General features: G+C 57.5%; 1 protein-coding gene across 5 annotated transcripts in view; it reads left to right on the top strand.

The window, feature by feature from the left end:
* Nucleotides 1–1,802: 1,802 nt before the first annotated feature.
* KCNIP3 (potassium voltage-gated channel interacting protein 3) overlaps nucleotides 1,803–20,576 on the top strand; it is a 92,394-nt gene continuing 73,620 nt past the window's right edge. For 3 of the 5 annotated variants that reach the window (XM_036874091.1, XM_036874092.1, XM_036874095.1), the window contains exons 1-3: nucleotides 1,820–1,924; nucleotides 9,436–9,507; nucleotides 16,869–17,034. In XM_036874091.1, the coding sequence (XP_036729986.1) occupies nucleotides 1,910–1,924; nucleotides 9,436–9,507; nucleotides 16,869–17,034 (253 nt within the window). In that variant the 5' untranslated portion in view covers nucleotides 1,820–1,909. Of the gene's footprint in view, nucleotides 1,925–9,435; nucleotides 9,508–16,868; nucleotides 17,035–20,576 lie in introns of all 5 variants that reach the window. The other 2 variants (XM_036874093.1, XM_036874094.1) reach the window with 2 other exon arrangements.

Here is a 20,576-nt window from a genome sequence, read left to right as displayed (position 1 = left end):
GAGGGGCCTTCTCTGGTTCTACCTCCGAGGACCAGGCCATAACTAAGGCCAGACCTGTCCTGGATGGCATGACTGGCAAGGTGTCCAAGCTGATGTATGGAGTGTGGGAGGTTTGGCGGGTCTTAGCCATGTGTTCACTTAGGGGTGAAAGGAACAGGCGTTTTGCACCAGCTTTGTCACTTTCTAGCCTATGACCTTGGGCAAATCCTTTAACTTTTCTGGGTCTCACTTTCATCATCTGCGGAGATAATGACACTTCCCTGCCAAGGCCACTGTGAGGACTCAACATGTTCAGGGAATCCCTGCTTGCTCAGAGCCAAGGTCACCAGGTGAAAAGGCCCCCAGGCTCGCAAGGAGCTCGACCTCTGAGCCTGACCCTACAGCTGCCCTCACCTCTTCCAGGGCACAGCCATGTAGGTGGGGGGGGGGGGGGTCCAGGGTCTGCTGAGTTCCTGCCTGGCATGAGGCCCAGGCGGTCCTGGAAGTCCAGCGGGGCCAGACACCCGGGCTGCCTCCTGGTCTAGAAATAGTCCTCCTCCCTCCGTGGGTAAACAGCTCCAGACTATTTTCTTCCTCCCAGGATCTGAAAGTTGGAGCTGATTGGCTGGCTCAAAAAAAAAAAAAAAAAACAAAAACCACCCAAAAACAAAAAACAAAAAAAAAGAAGGGCGCGCAAGTGCTCTTGTGTGCGCAGAGGAGGGGGTGTCTCAGGGCTCTGTTTCCAGGGGAACCAGTGGCACAGGCTGGCTCCTTCCTCAGGGTGCAGAAAAGAGAAACTTGGCTGAGGTTTCAGGCACCTGGCTCCTGGGCGGTTTCCCTGGGGGCTGAGCAAATGCCCAGGAGTCTGCCCTCCTGAGGGGCAGCAAGGGTCCCCCCTCCCCAGGATGCTCAGGGGCCCTCACCCCTTTCCTCCACCACCACAACCCCCAGGAGGTCTGGTCAGGTCCTTCAGCTGCCCTGATGTGGTCCCAACCTGAGACACGGACGATGGGAACAGATGCCAGGCTCCCTGGCAAGTATAAGGCGCTCAGGTTTGGAGAGGGCTCCCCTACGGCAAGGCCCCGCGTGCGGTGAAAGGAGATTAGTAAGGGTGGGGCACCCATGAAACTAGTTGAAGGACCCCTGCCTGTGACCCACGTGACGTGGCCCTGGTAGCCATCACCATCTCTGGGTGGTGAGCGCCCCTCAGTGGGGCCATTGAGGGCCCAGTGCCCAGAGCGATCTCCCCACCAGGAGGACGCTCCAGATGCCAGGGGTGCCCAGGGGTCATCTGCAGGGTGGCTGGAGGGACACCAGGGAGACCCCCCTCCACAGCCCACCTGACTGCAATGGCCCGAGGTCATGGGGTCACTCCACCTGGTGTCCATAGGAACCAGTAGGATGAGAGAGGGGGCAGCAAGGAGGGGAGGGCTGGCCTCTGCGCGCTCCGCTGCCGCGCCTCCCGGTGCTGGGACGAGAACTTGTGCCCGAGCGCCCTGCCCCCAGCCCCGGCTCTCGGCAAGCCCCCACCCCTGCCCGCTCCAATGTTGGGGAGCAGACAGACGGGGCGGAGGAGGGGGACACACGGAGAGAGACCCCCGGCGACAGGCTGAGAGGGCAGGGTTAGGAGTGGTTTATACCCAGAGTGTGGGACGGAGAGCCTGGGAGAGAGACGGAAAAGATGCGAAAGGGAGAGGGAGAGACACACACGGGGGGAGGTTGAGCGGGGGAGGAGACAGAGCAGAAGGGGCGGAGCTTAGGGTAGAAGCGCGCCCGGAGGGCGGGTGGATAGGGGGCGGGCGCGGAGCCGCCGGTAACAATTACGTCTGGGTCCCAGCAAACATGAGGCAGCTGCCAGCCCGGCCCGGCAGTCGTGTTCTCCTCGGCTGCGCAGTGGGGAAGCCGGCAACAGTTTCCTCCGGTGCCCAGGATGCAGCGGGCCAAGGTAGGCGCCGGCGCGGGTGGGGAGCGGGAGCTTCTGGGGGTTGCCCTGGACCCGGGAGCCTTGCTGTGCCTCCTCCTTTGACCCCAGCCCCCTCTGTCTCCTGTAGGGTCGCTTTTGGGAAAGTAAGTGTTGGGGTGTCCTGGCTGGGAGGCTAGACTCCTGGGGCCCCCTTTGGACGGCAGGGGCTTTAGGTATTTGTGGAGCAGAAGCTGGACGGAGGAGGAGCTTGGGGTCAACCACCCGGTTCAGTTAAGTCCCTGGGACAGGTGCCAGAGTGCTGACCCTGAGCCTGGGCCCATGGCCTTTTGCGTTGGGGGAAGGCTGAGTGCTGGGAGGGGGTGTCTTGCGCTTGAAGGCTGGTCAGTGAGTGCATCGTTTAATTATCCAAGTAATTAATGAATATCCACTTCCTAAAGGGCTAGGAGACCCCTGACAAGGACGAATGTGATTAGTTCCTACTCTGTGGGGCTCTTGGGAGGTTGGAGACAGAGAGTGCAAGGAAAATGCCTGGAACAAAGTTCAAGAGATGGTAGCGAGGTGTTGGGAAGGATGAAGGATAATTAAATGAAGAATAAAGAGGGAAAGGGAAATAAGCGAACCCCCAGAATAGTTAACACTCAGAAAATCTGTCCTGATGCCTTGCCAGCTCCGCACGTGTTTGGGACAGTCTTGCTTTGGAGGGAAGAAGAAACCCCAGGATTAGATCTGGCTGCTCGTAACAGAACAGCCCAAATGACAGTGGTTTGAGCAAGGTTGCTTGCATTTCTCTCTCATGCAGAAGTCCGGAGGGAGGCAATAGAAGGCTGGCACGGAAGCCCTACGGTCAGCAGGGACTAGGCTCCATCTGTCTCACTGGCTTCCATTCTTGAGGTTACCTTAAGGTCCAAAATAGCTGCTGGAGCTCCAGCCAGCACATACAAGCAGCAGGAAGTAGAAAGAAGGGCAAAAATAAATCTCAACTAAAATCAGGGTTTTGTGGGTAAGGAAGAATGGATACTGGGCTGGCATCTGGCAGTCTCCCCCAACTCCACCCCACCCCCCACAGAGATGGATTCCTGCCTCTCTGTCACCCATAAAGACAAGCAGCCCAGAGTGGGCTTGTGGCTGCTGATTCCAGGCCACACTACCCCAGAGCCCCAGGCCACCCCTGCTCTGTCTGCTCCATTGCTCGGGAGTGCCAGGAGGATTGGCAGAAGTGCTGACAGGAAACCCTTCGAGGCTGGCGACAGGGCATGTTGAAAAGGTATTTTCTCTCCAGGCACCTTAAGTCTCTCCTACAACCTTCAGGCAGACAGGGCAGAAGTAGAGAAACTTAGCGCCTTGTTGCATGCACGCTCACATGCCATACTCACTGCACACAAGTGCTATAGCTGGCACAGGTCACATGCATCCAGGGTTGTCAGTATGAACATGCAATGCACAGCCATGCCCTGCGACTGTGCCCACAGCTGCCTGTGCTGCACAACCTGCGTGCACACAGAGGTGGGGGTTTCTACAGAGTCAGGCTGCACGCAGGTGTGCACACAGCCCACTCTGCCCACCAGGCATGGGTCAATCCTCCTTCTCTTGCCTTTCCTCTGCCGGCCCTACCTGCCAGGAGGCCACTCCCTGTCCCTGCCGGATGGGTGGAGTGAGTTGCTCAAGTCCTGCTGGTGTATCTGCCCCTTCCCTTGGCCATTGTGACCCCACACTGACCTTTGCCTTCCCTCACAGCCGGGCCCCAGCGGATCTCGCGGTGCCTGCTGGGGGCCCTCCTGCAGCTGGGCTGGCCAGAGGCTGGAGTGGGTCCCACACCTTCTGGTGCTGGGCCAGGAAGGGACAGTGGTCTGAGGCAAGCCACCATTGGGTCCCTCACCAAGGTCAGCAGGAGGATTGTGAAAATCACCTTCCCCTCTAGTGGCAACAGGGACTACAGTTCAGAGCACAGGCTGGGAGTTGCCTGACTCATCCACCCCCAGTGCCTGTCACTGTCATTTGTGGATCCTCACAGTGTCCTGGGAGGGCAGGCACTGCCGCTTCCCCTTTTACAGACACGAGGCTCCAGTGCGGTGGGGACGGGGGGCGGGGCTCATCCAGCCCAGCACTAGGACTTGAGCTCCGTGAACTCTTAGGAGAAAGGAGCAAAGAGAACTGCAGGCTCTGCTCCTGGGTCTTCAGGGAGTGATGTCTTCATGACCCAGCATGTCCATCGGGACCCGCTACCTGCCCAGGTTCCTGCCTTCTTGCAGGGCATTTGTGGGAGGTGGGCCCTAATCTTCTCCCCTATTTCCAAAGTAATCAAAGCCCTGAACTGTAATGGGGAGTGAGGTGGTTCTGACTGTTCTCTAGGTGGAGCCTGGGACAAGGTCAAGGCTGAAGGGCAGGAGCCCTGAGGTGGCCACTCCTCCCTCCATGGTCTTTCCAGCAGGCTCTGCACCTGCATTATTTCCCTGGACCCCCAGGCAGCCCCGAGGTTGCTCTTGGTATTGCACTCCCTTTACAGATGAGGAAACTGAGGCCCACCCATGATTGCAAGCTATAAAGTGTTACAGCTGGGATTTGAACCCTGCTCTGTCTTGCTCTAAAGCTCAGTTGCCTAGGGCTTGGGGGGATGGATGGGGAGGTCATGGGAGAAGGCTACAGGGAGAGAGGGGCGTGCCTGTGACCAGGCAGCTGAGGAGGTGCCCCATCCCAGTGGGGGGCTGGCTCCATGGAGTTGTGGCCTGTTGCACCCTCCGAATCCTTTAGAGAGTGCACATAAGTCAGATCCCGCCCCTGGCCACGTCTCCTGGTTAGCCATGTGACCTTGAGCCAGCCACAGCCCCTTGTCTGGGCTGCAGATCCAGAGCTGCAAAGGAAAGGACCCCAGTGTTTTGAGATCAGGAGCCCTTTTCTCATCAAAATCTGCAAGAGAGGGAGCTGCTTTGCCACCTTGGGCTGGCTTGGGGCCCATCTACTCTCCCGCCCCACCCCAAGGCATCTCTGGTGATGCCCACGAGCAGCTGCAGAGCCCTGAATGTGGCCTCTGTGAGGAAGAGGGGCAGCCTTGGTTTCCAAGGCAAAGAAAGGAGAAGGGAAAGAACTTGGCAAGTCTTCCTTTGCTGGTCCTCCAGCCCGGGGCCGGAAGGAGACAGAGCAGAAAGGAGGGCTCAGTGTGGAGTGAGTCACTCTGTTGCCCTCCCCATCTCCCCATCCCCAGCTGACTGATGTTTCCCTGGAACAGGTGCATCTGTCAGCTGTGATCAGCCCACATCCTAGAGCGCCACAGAGCGGCCATGTGACAGGGAGAGAACCAAGGGGACCTGCTGGCACCAGAGTTGGAGGGGGGTTGCAGAGCTGAGCTGAGCAGGACAGCTGAGAGGGGCCTGTCCCGTCTCCCGGTTGGCCCAACCTCCCCGCTCTGATCTGTTGCCTGAAGTCTCTGCCCAGCCCTCCCCTCCGTCAGGCTGGCCCGCGCCTGTGCCGTGCTCAGCTAGGCAGAGCAGCTGCTGGCCTTTGCCGGCCTCATCTCCAGCTCTGCGGCCGCCCCCTGTCCTCCCCTGCTTCCAGCACATGCCCCTGGGGCAGGCAAAGGATAAATCCGAGTCCCCGCTGCTGGTGCTATGCCTGGCCCTGTTTTAAGATCCTCTCTTGGGACTTCCCTGGTGGTCCAGTGGTTAATACTCCACGCTTCCATTGCAGGGGGCATGGGTTCAATCCCTGGTTGGGGAACTAAGATCCCGCATGCTGTGGGGTGAGGCCAAAAAGAAGTCCTCTGTCAAGATGGGCACTCTGGGCAGTGAGCCCAGAGAGCCAAATTCTAGCCCCAACTCTGCCCAAGTGACTCTGTGAGCTCGGGCGGGGTCCATCCCCTCCCTGTGCCTCAGTCTCCCCATCTGAGCCTCAGATGCGCTCATAGCCTCTGCCAGGCCCCCACTTGAGGTCGGGCCCTGTGCTGAGCAGTGGCGTCTGGGTGTAGAGGTGAGGGGGGCCACCACCAAAAGCTCCAAGATGCTGTGATGCAGATCGCCCCGCCCCACACATATGCCTCCTGGCCTGTCACAAGGCCCACCCCCGCTATTTGTAATTGACGAGCCCGGCCAGGAGCGAAGGTGGCTGCGGAGATAACACAGCTGCACCTCGCCGCTGCGGAGATAACACAGCTGCACCTCACCAGCTGTTAGCCCAGCTCTGCATCAGCAGATCTGGGCTCAGTCCCAGCCCCCTCATGCCCAAGCTGTGTGTCCTCAGACAAGTTATTTAGCTCCTCTGTTCCATGGTCTCCTCGTTTTCCTGGAGGAAATATCATCGACCTCCTAGATAAATAAGATCCTACACCAACCCGCTTAGCACAGCCCCTGGCGCGTTGCAAGAGCTCCGTAGATGGTGGGAGTGTCAGTGTTATCAGTTTTGGATTACTGAGTAGAGCCTGGGAAGGGCTCCCCAGCGGGAGAGTGTTGTCAGTGGGTAGCTCTGAGTCCACCGCTGGGTTGATAAGAAGCCCTCGTTGCCTGGGCAGCAAGAGACAGGTGAAGAGCTAGTGTCCTGGCCGAGGTGGCAGCATCAGAGGCAGGGCAGGACCGACCCAGTCCTCCCCTCCCCTGCTCCAGTGCTCTGGGAGGGGCGGCACCCAGGCGTGTGTGTGTGGGTGTGTGTGTGTGCGCGTGCCTGTGTTCTGCAGGGACTCATGACAATCTCAGCTCCCCTCTCAGGAGGCAGGCCGCCTGGCCCGTATCTGTTGGTGCTCAGGGGTGGGAGGAGAATCGAGGCTCCCCAAAGCCTCCCTATCCCAAATCCTCGGGGCCCGCACGACACAACGCCCACTGCCACTTCCTGCCATCTGTCCCAAGTGATGGAGATAGAGCAAGCAAAGATGAGTGGGCGCTCAGTGAGCTTGCCTGCAGGAGCACCCATGGACGGGGTCAGGGTGCCAGGCAGCCCCACAGCTCGGCAGGGCTGCACGTCCCCGCTGGCCCAGGCTCTGGCCTCGAGGCAGCCCCAGCCCCATCCTCCCACCCCGGGAAGGAGGGAGATTGTGAACCCCAGACTCCTTCCTCCCACAGACAAGGCCCAGAATTTCCTATCCGGTGGGATAAGCCCTCTAAACCTTAGCTGCACTTTCAGATTGGCTGAGGAGCTTTATAAAAATAGAGCAGCACAGACCCCACTGAATCAATAATGCAGCCCCCGGGTGGGCAGAGGTGGGGAAGTCTCCCAGGTGATTCTGATGTGCAGCCAGCTGAGCAGAGCGAGTTGGGTGTCCCCGCTGATGTCACTGGGCCCTGGGCTTGGCCCTGCCCCTTGCACTGAGCCTCAGAAGGGTGAAGAAGAGTGCTAATCACTCCTGCTTGGGGGGGTTGTATATGTCACCTCGTTTAACCTTCTCCATAGTCCCGTGAAGCCCTGTTATTATCCCCATTTTACAGATGAGCAAACTGAGGATCAGGGTGGTCAAGTACTCTGTCCAACGTGGCCCAGCCAGGAGGTGAGGGTCCAGGATTCAAGTCCTTGTCTGGCTGACCACAGACCTCTTCCCACTGTACTGACTGAAATAACGTCAACCAGCTTGAAATTCCCCCTCCTCAGCTAAGTGTGTCTTCTGAACCAGCATCCAGTGGGTCCTGGTGGCTCTTATGAAACTCTTCATGCTGTGTCTCATGCATAAATGCCTGTAAACATTTGGGAGAAGTTAGCTGTGCCTTTTGCATATGCATTGACTCAATAACATTGCCTCTGAGGAAGGGAGCCTGGATGTTCTCGCCCCAAAGGCTGCCGCGTGCCCACAGGTCACCTCTGCCGAGCCTTCCCTGAGATGCTCTTTGGGGGTTCTCTGGAGCCCAGCTGGCGAGAACCACAGAAACTGAGCCAGCTGCGCAATGGTCTGGCCTTGGAGTGCCCCTGACGGCCTGACAGATGGGCTTCCACAGGACAGAGCTGTGCACGCTGGGCATGGGGCAGTGGGCAGGGACAGCCGCCCTGTGGACTGCTGGCCTTGCTGGGGGCCTGGTGGGGGTGAGGAGCCACAAGGTGGGCTGTCCTGGTCCAGGTCCCAGTGGTTTGTTTAAAATGATCTGGCCTCTTTCTATGCGGTGGTGAAAACTCTCAGGTGATGGTTGAGAATGGAGTGTCCTCGTGGAGAATCTGGACCACATGTAGGGGGAGCTGGAAGGCATGAGGGGTTGTTCTGCTTCCGGTACCCATCTCCATGGTGACAATGTCACAGTTACTGAGGAGTCACCTTGACCCTTCCATCACTACCTACACCTACAGCAGATCCTAAATACTCATCACACTGATATTTCCACCACCCATCCCGCTGCCTGGGCCTGGCTCAACCCCCCACACTGTAGTCCCCTCAACTTGGGCAGCCCCCCAAGTTAGCCACTTGCCTCATTGTCCCCCAGTTCTCTTCCACACTCCACCAGACCTTTCACCTTTCACCTTTCACCAGAAAGGTTGTTTCACCTTTCTGAAACAACTCTGACTGACACTAGCCTGGACTTGGGTGGGAAAGAGGAGCTGGGGTCAGGGTGTGCCCTGGCAGCGGGAGGCTGCCCCACATCCCCCAACTGGCAGGTCTGAGAACCATCTAGAACAGTGCTGGCCAATAGAAATGCATTACAAGGCACAGGTATCATTTTAAATGGTCCGGCAGACACATTAAAGAAAGTAAAAAAAAAATATTTTTAATAATATATTTTATTTAACCCAATGTAAATATTATTTCAACGTGTAATCAATATAAAAATTATTAATGAGCTATTTTACATTCTACTAAGAAGGATTTGAAACCCAGTGTGTATTTGCACTGATGGCACATCTGAATTTGGACTAACCCCATTTCAAATGTTCAGTAGTCACATGCGGGGAGTGGTTGCTGTACGGGACACCTCAGTCCGTGCTCAGACTCCAAATTTCCTAGCTGTTTGTACTCTGCCTTCACCGATTTGGTTTTATCTGCCACAACCTGTGCTATTGTTTCTTATTTTTCCTTTAAATTAACTCACATTTTAAATTTCAGTAAGCTCATTTAAAAGGGAATCTGTAAATCATTATCGTAAAAGGAGAGCTAGTAGCAGTCGCTGAGGTAACCATAACAACGCCATGAAAACAAAACAACGGCATTAAATTCCAGCCCCTCCCACCCTCCCCCACTATGTGGGCTGCTGAGTCTCAGAGCTGGAGCTAGAGGGATGCTGCGGGCACCCAGAGTCTACGTCATGCCCTGTACCAGGCACAAGATTCTCCCAGGTGCTCCACCCCCTCCAGCCAAAGCCCAGCAGGACACACCTGAAGGTGAACAAGTTGGTTGACTCCTTGTTGCCCTTGGCGGAGAGAGGACACACACCACGGGTAATGTGGTGAGCTTGGTGAGAGGGTGTGAGAAAGTCCTATTACAGGATTTGGGCTTCAGCTGGGCAATTTGCAGGAGGGCCTACGGAACCTCGAAAGATTGGTGTGAGCGTTAAATAAAACACCCAGCTCAGTACCTGCTGGAAAGTAGGTGCATCGCCAGTGCAGTGCCCTTTCTGTCCCTCCTCTGCTCCCCACAGACCCGGGGACTTGGAAGGAAGCTGAGACCTGCCCTTGGACCCCACTGGCCGGGCAGGAGCTGCAAGTCTGGGGTGAGTGGGCGGAAATGGCTCCGATCACCTGCAGCCCCTGCCCTGAGGGAACCTTGTGAGCCTCCAAGGAGACTGCAGGTCCCCGGGGCCAGCCTAGGGCCATTTCTGGGACCTGGCCCACAATGCTTACATGGCCAGATGTACTGCTGGGGACGCTGTGTGACCTCAGGCCCCAGATCTTCTGGCTTCACTGGTCTCTGCCACCCAACTCTGACCATCCCCTGAGGCCCATGGAGGATGGAGGAATGGCTCCATCCGCTGTTAAAATGCATCAGGCAAGAGCAGGAGGGGAGAAGGTCTCAGGCAAATTATGGAGAGAGCATTAGGGGGCTTTCACCGGGGCATTTTAGGGTATTTATTGAGGGTTTTGTGTGTGTTTGGATTTTTTAAGTATTCTTTTTTTTGTATGTACGAGAGTATTTTTTTAATGGAAACTTTATTGAGATCATTGTAGACTCACTTGTAGTTGTGAGAAATAAAACAGCCCCTAAGGCAGGACAGGAATAAAGACGCAGACCTAGATAATGGACTTGAGAACACAGGGAGGGGGAAGGGTAAGCTGGGACGAAGTGAGAGAGTGGCATGGGCATATATACACTACCAAACATAAAATAGATAGCTAGTGGGAAGCAGCTGCATAGCACAAGGAGATCAGCTCGGTGCTTTGTGACCACCTAGAGGGGTGGGATAGGGAGGGTGGGAGGGAGATGCAAGAGGAGGAGATATGGGGACATATGTGTATGTATAGCTGATTCACTTTGTTATAAAGCAGAAACTAACACACCATTGTAAAGCAATCCTACTCCAATAAAGATGTAAAATAAAAGAAAGTAAAACAGCCCCTAAGTACCCTTTTCCCAGTTTTATAATACATGCACTCGTGTGTGTGTGTGTGTGTGTGTGTGTGTGTAGTGCTGCTCACTTTTATCACATGTCGATTTGTGTTTCCACCACCACAGTCGCGACACAGAACAGTTCCATCACCACGAGGACCCCTCGTGTTGCCCTTTTATAGCCACACCCACCTCCCCCCTTCCACGTCTCCCCCCATCCTTAACCCCTGGCCCACTAATCTGTTCCATTTCTAAAATGTCATTGTAAAATGTTGTATAAATAGAATCATATAGTATGTGACCTTTTGAGATTTTAGCGGTTCCCATGGTACGAGTGATATCTCCTTATGGTTTTATTTGCATTTCCCTGATGGCTAATGATGTGGAACAACTTTTCATGGGCTTATTTGCCACCTGTATGTCTTCCTCGGTGAAATGCCTGTGCCTGTCTTTTGCCCGTTTTCTAACTGGATGCTTTGTTGTTTTACTGTTGAGTTTTGGACGTGAGGGTCTCTTGGGTGTCGGGCTCTGTGATGGGGAAGAGCAGCTCACACAACAGGCCAGGGCCAGCTCGCAGAGCTGACATTCCAGGAGAAAGAGAAGGAAATGCACCGGGGTAAACAAATAAATAGGGTAGGTTCAAAAGCAGTGTGCTGGGAAGCACAGCAGGTGTTGATATGGATGATGAATGGCAACCTAGAGAGAAGGGTCTCCCAGCACCTGGTCTGACTGAGGCCTGACAGAGAGAAGGAGTCAGCCTTGAATGTACAGGAGGAGTGTGCAGGGGAGGGGGGAGGAGTGTGCAGGGGAGGGGGGAGGAGTGTGCAGGGGAGGGGGAGGCGTGGGCAGGGGGAGGGGGAGGAGTGGGCAGTGGAGGGGGTGGAGTGTGCAGGGGAGGGGGAGGAGTGGGCAGGGGGAGGAGTGTGCAGGGGAGGGGGAGGAGTGTGCAGGGGAGGGGGGAGGAGTGTGCAGGGGGAGGGGGAGGAGTGGGCAGTGGAGGGGGTGGAGTGTGCAGGGAGGGGGAGGAGTGGGCAGGGGAGGGGAGGAGTGTGCAGGGGAGGGGGGAGGAGTGTGCAGGAGGAGGGGGGAGGAGTGTGCAGGGAGGGGGAGGAGTGTGCAGGGAAGGGGGGAGGAGTGTGCAGGGGAGGGGGGAGAAGTGTGCAGGGAGGAGGAGGAGTGTGCAATGGAGGGGGAGGAGTGTTTAGGGGAGGGGGGAGGACTGTGCAGGGGGGGAGGAGTGTGGCGGGGAGGAGAGGAGTGTGCAGGGGAATGAGGAGGAGTGTTGCAGTGGAGGGGGAGGGAGTGTTGCAAGGGGAGGGGGAGCAGTGTGCAGGGGAAGGGGGAGCAGTGTGCAGGGGGAGGGGAGGAGAGGAGTGTGCAGGGGGAGGGGGAGGAGTGTGCAGGGGGAGCGGGAGGAGTGTGCAGGGGGAGGGGGAGGAGTGTGCGGGGGAGGGGGGAGGAGTGTGCGGGGGAGGGGGAGGAGTGTGCAGGGGGAGGGGGAGGCGTGGGCAGGGGGAGGGGGAGGAGTGGGCAGTGGAGGGGGTGGAGTGTGCAGGGGAGGGGGAGGAGTGGGCAGGGGGAGGAGTGTGCAGGGGAGGGGGAGGAGTGTGGAGGGGAGGGGGGGAGGAGTGTGCAGGAGGAGGGGGAGGAGTGTGCAGGGAAGGGGGGAGGAGTGTGCAGGGAAGGGGGGAGGAGTGTGCAGGGGAGGGGGGAGAAGTGTGCAGGGGGAGGAGGAGGAGTGTGCAGTGGAGGGGGAGGAGTGTTTAGGGGAGGGGGAGGACTGTGCAGGGGGGGGAGGAGTGTGGCGGGGAGGAGAGGAGTGTGCAGGGGGAAGAGGAGGAGTGTGCAGTGGAGGGGGAGGAGTGTGCAGGGGAGGGGGAGCAGTGTGCAGGGGAAGGGGGAGCAGTGTGCAGGGGGAGGGGGAGGAGTGTGCAGGGGGAGGGGGAGGAGTGTGCAGGGGGAGGGGGAGGAGTGTGCGGGGGAGGGGGGAGGAGTTGCAGGGGGAGGGGGAGGAGTGGGCAGGGGAGGGGGAGGAGTGTGCAGGGGACAGGGGAGGAGTTGCAGGGGGAGGGGGAGGAGTGTGCAGGGGGTGGGGGGAGGAGTGTGCTTGGGAGAGGGAGGAGTGTGCAGGGGAGAGGGGAGGAGTGTGCAGGGGAGGGGGGAGGAGTGTGTAGGGGGAGGGGGAGGAGTGGGCAGGGGAGGGGCGAGGAGTGTGGAGGTGCGGGGAGAGGTGTGTGGTGGAGGAGCAACAGGTGCAGAGCTGTGAGATGCTCAAGCCGGGCGGGCGGGCACGTGCAGAACAGATGAGGCGGGCAGTGGAGGTGAGATGGGCTCGCAGGGTCAGGCGGGATTGACTGAGCGGTTTGCAGGCCCGCACAAGGCCCTGGGTTTTACTGACATGCAGCAGAAGCCCCTGGGGCCTCAAAGCAGGCTGGCCAGGGATTCATTTGTGTTGCAGTCTCCTCGCCAACCCAGGCCTCCTCAGCTCTGTCACCTCCCTGCACAGAAGCGTCAGGGAGTGAGGTGGTGTCACCTCGCGGGGCTCCCTCCTTCGATGCCCGAGAGCCCCCATTCAGGAGGAGGGAGTCCGGAGTGGCCATTAACGTTCCCTGACAGCCCCGGCAGACCCTCCCTCATACAGACGAGTGTCAACCAGTCATGAGGTTGAGCCGGTGGTCACTCCCCCGGCCTCCTCCCTCCCCCACCTTCTGCTGGGCCAAGTACTCGGGCCTCGGCCCCTCCTGGCACTTGTGCCCAGCCACCGTGGGCCCTTCCTCTCCTCGCTGTCGGGACCCCCTCACCCATTTCAAGTGGGAGGCCATCCCGGGCCCTGCCTGTGGGCCTCACAGCGGGGTCCTGGCCCTCAGCCAGCTGGAGGACATGGCCCAGGGCTCCTCCACCCTCGTCCAACCCTCTCCACCAGGAGAGGTACTCCTTAGCCTGGGACATTAGTAAACCGTTACTCTGACACGGTTGGGGGGCTTGGGAGCCCCTCCCCATCTTCCAAGGCCTGTCAGGGGCCTGGCCCAGGAAAGCTAAGCAGCACAGCCTGTGGCCAAGACTGCCTGAACTTTGGAACCGGGAGGCCATGAGTGCAGTGTGGCCCTGGCATGCCCCCAAGCTTCTCTGAGACTTAGTTTCCTCATCTTTAAAATGGGCATGGTGTTGCCAACCTCCTGGGGTTGTCATGACAACGAGGTGACCTTAAGGCCCAGAATAGACATGCATGAGGGGGGCTCTCAGCCCCGCCCTGTGGACCCTCCCAGCCGTCCCAGGAGGACAGAACCCCGGGCCACCGGCTGGGTCTCCCCACATCAGCTCAGGCCTGGCTGCAAGACAGAGTGCCCAGGACTAGCCTCAGGCTCTGCCAGGGCGGCCCCTGCCAGCAGCGCCAGCGCCGTCCTGAGATGGGGGGTGGGGTCCCTACAGGCAGCTCCTGCCTGAGATGCTGAGGGCCACCTCAGTTTCTCCCTCTGCTGTTCTCTCCTAAGCCCATATGCACAGCCTACAGCAAAGAGTTCAGGAAATAATGAAGCACCAGCTGCCCGTCTTCCCCCTACCCACCTCCTGGACCGAAAGAAAGACTTTATTCATCGAGGCCATTTCTCTCCTGAAGCAGATCATTAATAATGGAGAAGATCTCTCTCTCTGACAGCCTGGGCAGTGCCTGTGCGCACGTGTGCGTGTGTATGGATGTGCGTGTGTGTGTGCATGTGCGTGTGTGCATGTGCATGTGTGTGTGCATGTGCGTGTGTGGGGATGCGCGTGCGTGTGCGTGCATGTGTGTGCGTGTGTATAGGGTGCCTCCCTCAGCATCCCTGGCACCCTGGGGCCCCTGGCCACCCCCGCTCACCCCCTCTTTCTGCCCCATTGGGATGGTGAGTGCCCACCCTAACTGCAGCTCTGGGCACCACTAAGCCCCCCATTGGCAAGCTGAGCCTTGGAGAAGAGGAGGAATGTGGCGGGTGCCGCCGAGGGTGTGTCTTGGGGAGGTGGCTTGCGGGGGTGATGACTACAGGAGGGAAAACTGGCAGCTGGGACCTGGCTGGGAAGGTCCTGAGAGTCAGGATAAGGGGTTTGGATGTTGTCCTGTCTAGGCGGCCACTTCACCAAAAGCTGAGCAGGAGGCCAACCGCCCAGCCCCAAATGTAGACGGGCCTCATGGGGTCATGAGCCAACTCAGCACCTGGAGGGTTCTCCCTCCTAACCAGAGCCTGCAGGAGGCAATGCGCCAGCCTCCCCTCACCTGGGCATTCGCACAAACTCCACAATTTAGGGGATATTTGTAGGGTTTTTCTCATTCCTCAAGTTCAAGAAAGCCTCCACAGAGGGCATGAAAGAACCTAAAAGGCCAGAAGCTTGCTTTCCCAGCTCTCCTTGCAGCCAGGGATTAGGCATATGACCTGGGCTGGGACAATCTGACCCCTCTGCTCTTGACCTTGAACCTGGAGCTAGTGCCTCAACCGAGACTCCCCCAGCAGCAGCCTCCAGGTTCCAGGGGCAGCAGGGCCATCACACCAGTGGGGGGTCCCAGGCCCAGTGCCCCTGGGATGGCAGTGCTAGCCCCTGGGTCGTGCTATTCAGCAGCAGCGGAGGTGCCCTTGCTGTCCCATGGGTGACCGTGGCTCAGGTCTGGCTATCCAGCCTCCTGCTTTTTGCTCTGGTCTGTCTTCCCAGCCTGGCTCTCTGTCCTTCCCGGGGAGGACTGGCCTGGGCTCCCCACTGCTGATTCCTTTCCAGTTACCGTCAGCCTGGGTCCGTCTCTCTGCTCCTTGTACCTGAGAACCTGACCGAGGCAGGGGCTGCGCTGGGGTCTCTGCATCTGCAGAACTTGCTCGAATGTACGTCTGTTCGTGATTTATTTCGGACACCCATATACTCTTCAGGACTGTACAAATGTAGCACACGTGAAACCCCACAACCCTGGAAGGACATCACCAACCCGTCACCCCATTGGCCATTGTCCTGGCCAATCAACCCACCCACTCAGAACTGGTACCCACGGGGGTGCGCTGCTTCCTCCCACGTCTGGAGCTCAGGCCGCGCATCCCAGGTACCACGAACCTGGGGCTACCTGTGGCAGCGACCCAACGGGCCAAGCCACACCTATGGCACAGCCGCCCCAAGCAGGAGGCATGGCACAAGGGCAGCAAACCAGACTCAACAGATGCCCAGAGGGCCATCCTGCTGCCAGCCTGGGCACTGAGGATGGTGGGCCACTGGCAGGCCAGGTGAGGGCGCTCAAAATATTGATGTAGGAAAACAAATCTCACCACTCCGGGCCTCCACTGTGACCCGGGCTGTCCTTTCCCTAGCCACACTCACGGCCCAGCATCTTAACCTCCCACCCACAGCTCCCTCCTCCAAGATTCTACCCGTCAGTATTGTTTTTTGGGATTTTTTTTAAGTCTTTATTGAATTTGTTACAATATTGCTTCTGTTTCATGTTTTGGCTTTTTGGCGGTGAGGCATGAGGGATCTTAGTTCCCCGACCAGGGGACCAGGGATTGAACCTGCACCCCCTGCATTAGGTGAAGTCTTAACCACTGGACCACCAGGGAAGTCCCTCCCCCATCAGTTGTTTGAGTTGTTTCTTCAGATGGTTGCACAGAGTACGGTAGTGGGTTGCATCCATGTGCCCCCTCTTGGGGAGGTCCTCGGGCCTTTGATGCGGGCTCGGTTTGCCTCAAGGTGAAAAAAGATCGAGGGCTCTGGGGTGAAGCGAGGAGGCCAACTTTGCTGTGTGACCCTGTGCAGATCTGCTGCCCTCTCTGGGCTTTAGTCAGTGAGGGGTTTGGACTGTGGTCTCTAAGGGACTGTCTGGCTCTGACAACCAGGCCCGTGCCAGGGTCCGGGGTGTTGATGAGCAAGTCTGGACCCTCACCTCCCTCTTTCCAGGGACCCCATCACGTAACAGACCAGGGTGCCTAGTGGGCGAAACGCTGCCCATAGACCCTGCCTTCAATCGGGAGTTCTTCCAGCAAATTCCCACTGCACAGTCCGTGCTGTTGTGGAGCTATCGATGCAAGGACAGACCCAACTCCCTCAGCTTTAGAAGCCAGGGGGGCTTCATGGGGGAGGTGACTTGCTAGCGGGATCTTAAAGCATGAGCAGGGCTCCAGTGTGGAAGGCGTGTGTTCACAGAGCAGCCTGGTGTGGCTGGTGGGGAGTGTGTGTGGGAACACAGGGTGCACAGAGCCCCACGGTGGCCTTTAACGTCATTCTTAACACACTCCTCCAGCTTGGATCACTGGCGCAGCTTTTTCTAGCGGACACTGTCTGTGCCTGCAAGGTGGCCTCGCCACGCAGTGACCAAGGGCTCTTGGAGAGAGAGTGGGGCTGCTAAGAAACCAGGCAGGAGATGACCAGGGGCGGGGGCAGCAGCGGGCCTGCGGGCTCCTGGCATGCATCCCTGAAAGGCAAGACCCTGGGTGGAGTGAAGGACGGCCTCAGGGCTGGCCTGGGGACGATCTGGCGGTCCCCTTGGGGAGCAAGGGCTCAGGGCCACTCTGCCTGTTCCTGCTGCAGGAGGTGATGAAGGTGTCAGACGGCCGTCTCCTGGGGGACCCCGGGCGCACACCGCTGAGCAAGAAGGAGGGCGTTAAGTGGCAGCGGCCGAGGCTCACCCGCCAGGCACTGATGCGGTGCTGCCTGGTGAAGTGGATCCTGTCCAGCACAGCCCCGCAGGGCTCAGGTAGGGGTTGGGCTGGCTGGGAAGAAGGTGGGGGTCTGTTCCGAGCGCAGAGACCTACCCTGGGACCCCAGCCTGGGCCACACCACCTCTGCCTCTGCGGGGACATGTTTCTATTCATTCACGCCTGTTCCCATTCATCGGTGCCTGCTCCACGCTGGGTGCTGACCTCAAGGCGGGACCCAGGGAGGTGGGGACAGATCGTTAGGACCATGCTGGAATTTTCCCAGCTGGGAGGATGGAGCAGGGCTTCAGAGCCTCGCCGGCCGGGTGACCTTGGGTGACACAGTCTTCCTTTCTAAGTCCTCTGTGAAAAGGGGGGCTGATACTCACCTGCAGGGTGCTAACACGTGCAGGGGCCTGGTGAGGAGAAGGCCTGGGCTTCAGCCCCTCCTCGGTCCTGCCCAGTGCAGCCCAGGGGCTGGGGCTGGCTCTTTACCTCATGCTGCGTTCTGGGAGTTTGTGGCAGAAATGGCTGGCCGGCACTTGCTGTTGGCGATATTTGGTGTCTGTGATGCAGTAAGAGATGCAGAGGGGACCTCATGCAACCCCTGTACTCTCACACACATACCACACACTCACACCTGTGCACACCCACCAAGCACATGTGGGTGCACACACATCACACACAGGTGTGCGTGCCGCACAGACACACACACCATGCACACTCCTGTGACCACACACATAGGCGTGCATGAGACTCTGCCTCTTTGACTTTAAGGAAAAGGTACAGACTTGGATCCTGACAGCTGTGTCTTGTTCGTTGTCTCAGACACTGTTTTCCAGGGAGCCTCAGTCCCCTTGCCTGGAGAATGGGTATATTCATGGCCCCAGCCTCCCAGGCTTGATGGGGGTGGGGCCAGCAGTGTGTGCAGGCCAGGCCCCTGTCCTTTACCTGCACACCCACTCTAGGGTGCTCCCAGCAGATTCCAGTTCCCTCCCTTCTGCTTCCCTGAGCCCCTGCCACCTGTGCTGCTTCGCCACCCTTTTCTGACCGGTCCCTTCCCCAGAACAGCCTCCATGGAGGCCCTGGGACCTGTGAATACACGTGTGGGGTCCATGTGCGCTCTCTCTCTCCAGCTTCTTGGGACGACCAGAAACATGAGGTTACTACAATTTCATACAAACAGCTTAACTGGGAAGCTCACATCTTCACAGGGCTGTTTTTCTGCAGCAGAGTAAAAGCAATTGTTTTCCATTAGGGTAGGAACAGGGAGCAGAGGTGAGCTGTGGCGCCCTCGTGTGGCCGGCCTTGTGCGCCCGATGGGCTCGGGTCTGCTCTGATGGACCCAGCCACGGCTCAGATTCTGAAGAATTTTATTTTATTTATTTACGTATTTATTTATTTATTTATTTATTTATTTTTTTAAAGATCAAATTTATAGAGAGAATGTTTTGCTTATCTCTTTTTTTTTTTTTTTTTTTTTTTTTTTTTATTTTATAGCTACTTTATTTATTTATTTATTTTTGGCTGTGTTGGGTCTTCGGTTCGTGCGAGGGCTTTCTCTAGCTACGGCAAGTGGGGGCCACTCTTCATCGCGGTGCGGGGACCGCTCTTCATCGCGGTGCGCGGGCCTCTCACTATCGCGGCCCCCCCCGCTGCGGGGCACAGGCTCCAGACGCGCAGGCTCAGTAGTCGTGGCTCACGGGCCCAGCCGCTCCGTGGCATGTGGGATCTTCCCAGACCAGGGCTCGAACCCGCGTCCCCCGCATTAGCAGGCAGACTCTCAACCACTGCGCCACCAGGGAAGCCCCTTATCTCTTTTAAATTTTATTTATTTATTTATTTATGGCTGTGTTGGGTCTTTGTTTCTGTGCGAGGGCTTTCTCCAGTTGTGGCAAGTGGGGGCCACTCTTCATCGCAGTGCGCGGGCCTCTCACCATCGCGGCCTCTCTTGTTGCGGAGCACAGGCTGCAGACGCGCAGGCTCAGTAATTGTGGCTCACAGGACCAGCTGCTCCGCGGCATGTGGGATCCTCCAGGACTAGGGCTCGAACCCGTGTCCCCTGCATTGGACCCGTGTCCCCTGCATTGGCAGGCGGATTCTTAACCACTGCGCCACCAGGGAAGCCCCCGTATTTATTTTTATACAGCAGGTTCTTTCTTTTTTTTTTTTTGAAGACTTTATTGATTGATTGATTGCTATGTTGGGTCTTCGTTTCTGTGCTAGGGCTTTCTCTAGTTGCGGCAAGCGGGGGCCGCTCTTCATCGCGGTGCGCGGGCCTCTTACTATCGTGGCCTCTCTTGTTGTGGAGCACAGGCTCCAGACGTGCAGGCTCAGTAGTTGTGGCTCACGGGCCTAGTTGCTCCGCGGCATGTGGGATCTTCCCAGCCCAGGGCTCGAACCCGTGTCCCCTGCATTAGCAGGCAGATTCTCAACCACTGCGCCACCAGGGAAGCCCCCAGCAGGTTCTTATTAGTCATCAATTTTATACACATCAGTGTATACATGTCAATCCCAATCGCCCAATTCATCACACCACCACCAATTTTATTGAAGTATAGTTAATTTACCATGTTGTGTTACTTTCTGCTGTACAGTAAAGTGACTCAGTTATACATATATATATTCTTTTTCATATTCTTTCCTTTATGTTTTATCACAGGAGTTCCCTGTGCTCTACAGTAGGACCTTGTTTATCCATTCTATATATACTAGTTTCCATCTGCTAATCCCAAACTCCCAATCCCTCCCCCCTCGGCAACCACAAGTCTGTTCTCTATGTCTGTGATTCTCTTTCTGTTTTGTAGATAAGTTCATTTGTGTCGTATTTTAGATTCCACATATAAGTGATATCACATGGTATTTGTCTTTGTCTGACTTACTTCACTTAGTACGATAATCTCCAGGTCCATCCATGTTGCTGCAAATGGCATTATTTCGTTCTTCTTTATGGCTGAGTAGTATTCCATTGCATATATATGTACATCACGTCTTCTTTCTCCATTCATTCGAGGCTCAAATTCTTACCGGCCTGCATCTCCAGGGTCTTCCCGGCAGCAGCTCAGGCTCCTCCTTTTCCTCCTGTGGATCCTGCAGCCCCTCCGTGACCCCAGTGTCTGTCTCTCCCTCCCCGGTCCTCGGCATCCAGCACCCACCCCACTCCCAGGCCTCTCTCCTGCTGAGCCCTGGCTCCAGCTTCCAACTTCCAGCAGAAACATCTGGCACACGGTGGTCTTCAGGATGGGGCTGGGGTGTGGCGTGCCCCCCTTGCTGAGGCCTTTTGCACACCTGAGCGTGCGTGGACACGGGGAAGAGCAAGCCCGGGGGGCAGGCTGGGTGTGTCTGGGGTCACGACGAGAGGAAACGGGGCCGAGGGGACCACGCCCACAGGTCCCACCTGGAGCTCGGTGGGCTCCTAGATGGCAGCGTCTGTTCCCGTCAGCTCCTTCTAGAGCCGTGTGGAAGCCTTGGCTGAATGGCTGGTCACGGCCGTGCAGCAGTGGGGGCGGGGAAGGGGTGCAGGGCCCAGGAACCACCAAGGGCTCTGCCCAGCCCTGCCCATTCCCCTGGTGACATGTTTACCGACACCCTGCCAGGCCAT

The sequence above is a fragment of the Balaenoptera musculus genome, chromosome 13, assembly GCF_009873245.2.
Source record: "Balaenoptera musculus isolate JJ_BM4_2016_0621 chromosome 13, mBalMus1.pri.v3, whole genome shotgun sequence".
Taxonomy (NCBI): domain Eukaryota; kingdom Metazoa; phylum Chordata; class Mammalia; order Artiodactyla; family Balaenopteridae; genus Balaenoptera; species Balaenoptera musculus.
The sequence above is the reverse complement of the archived record's forward strand: the minus strand, read 5'-3'. Positions and strand labels throughout refer to the sequence as shown.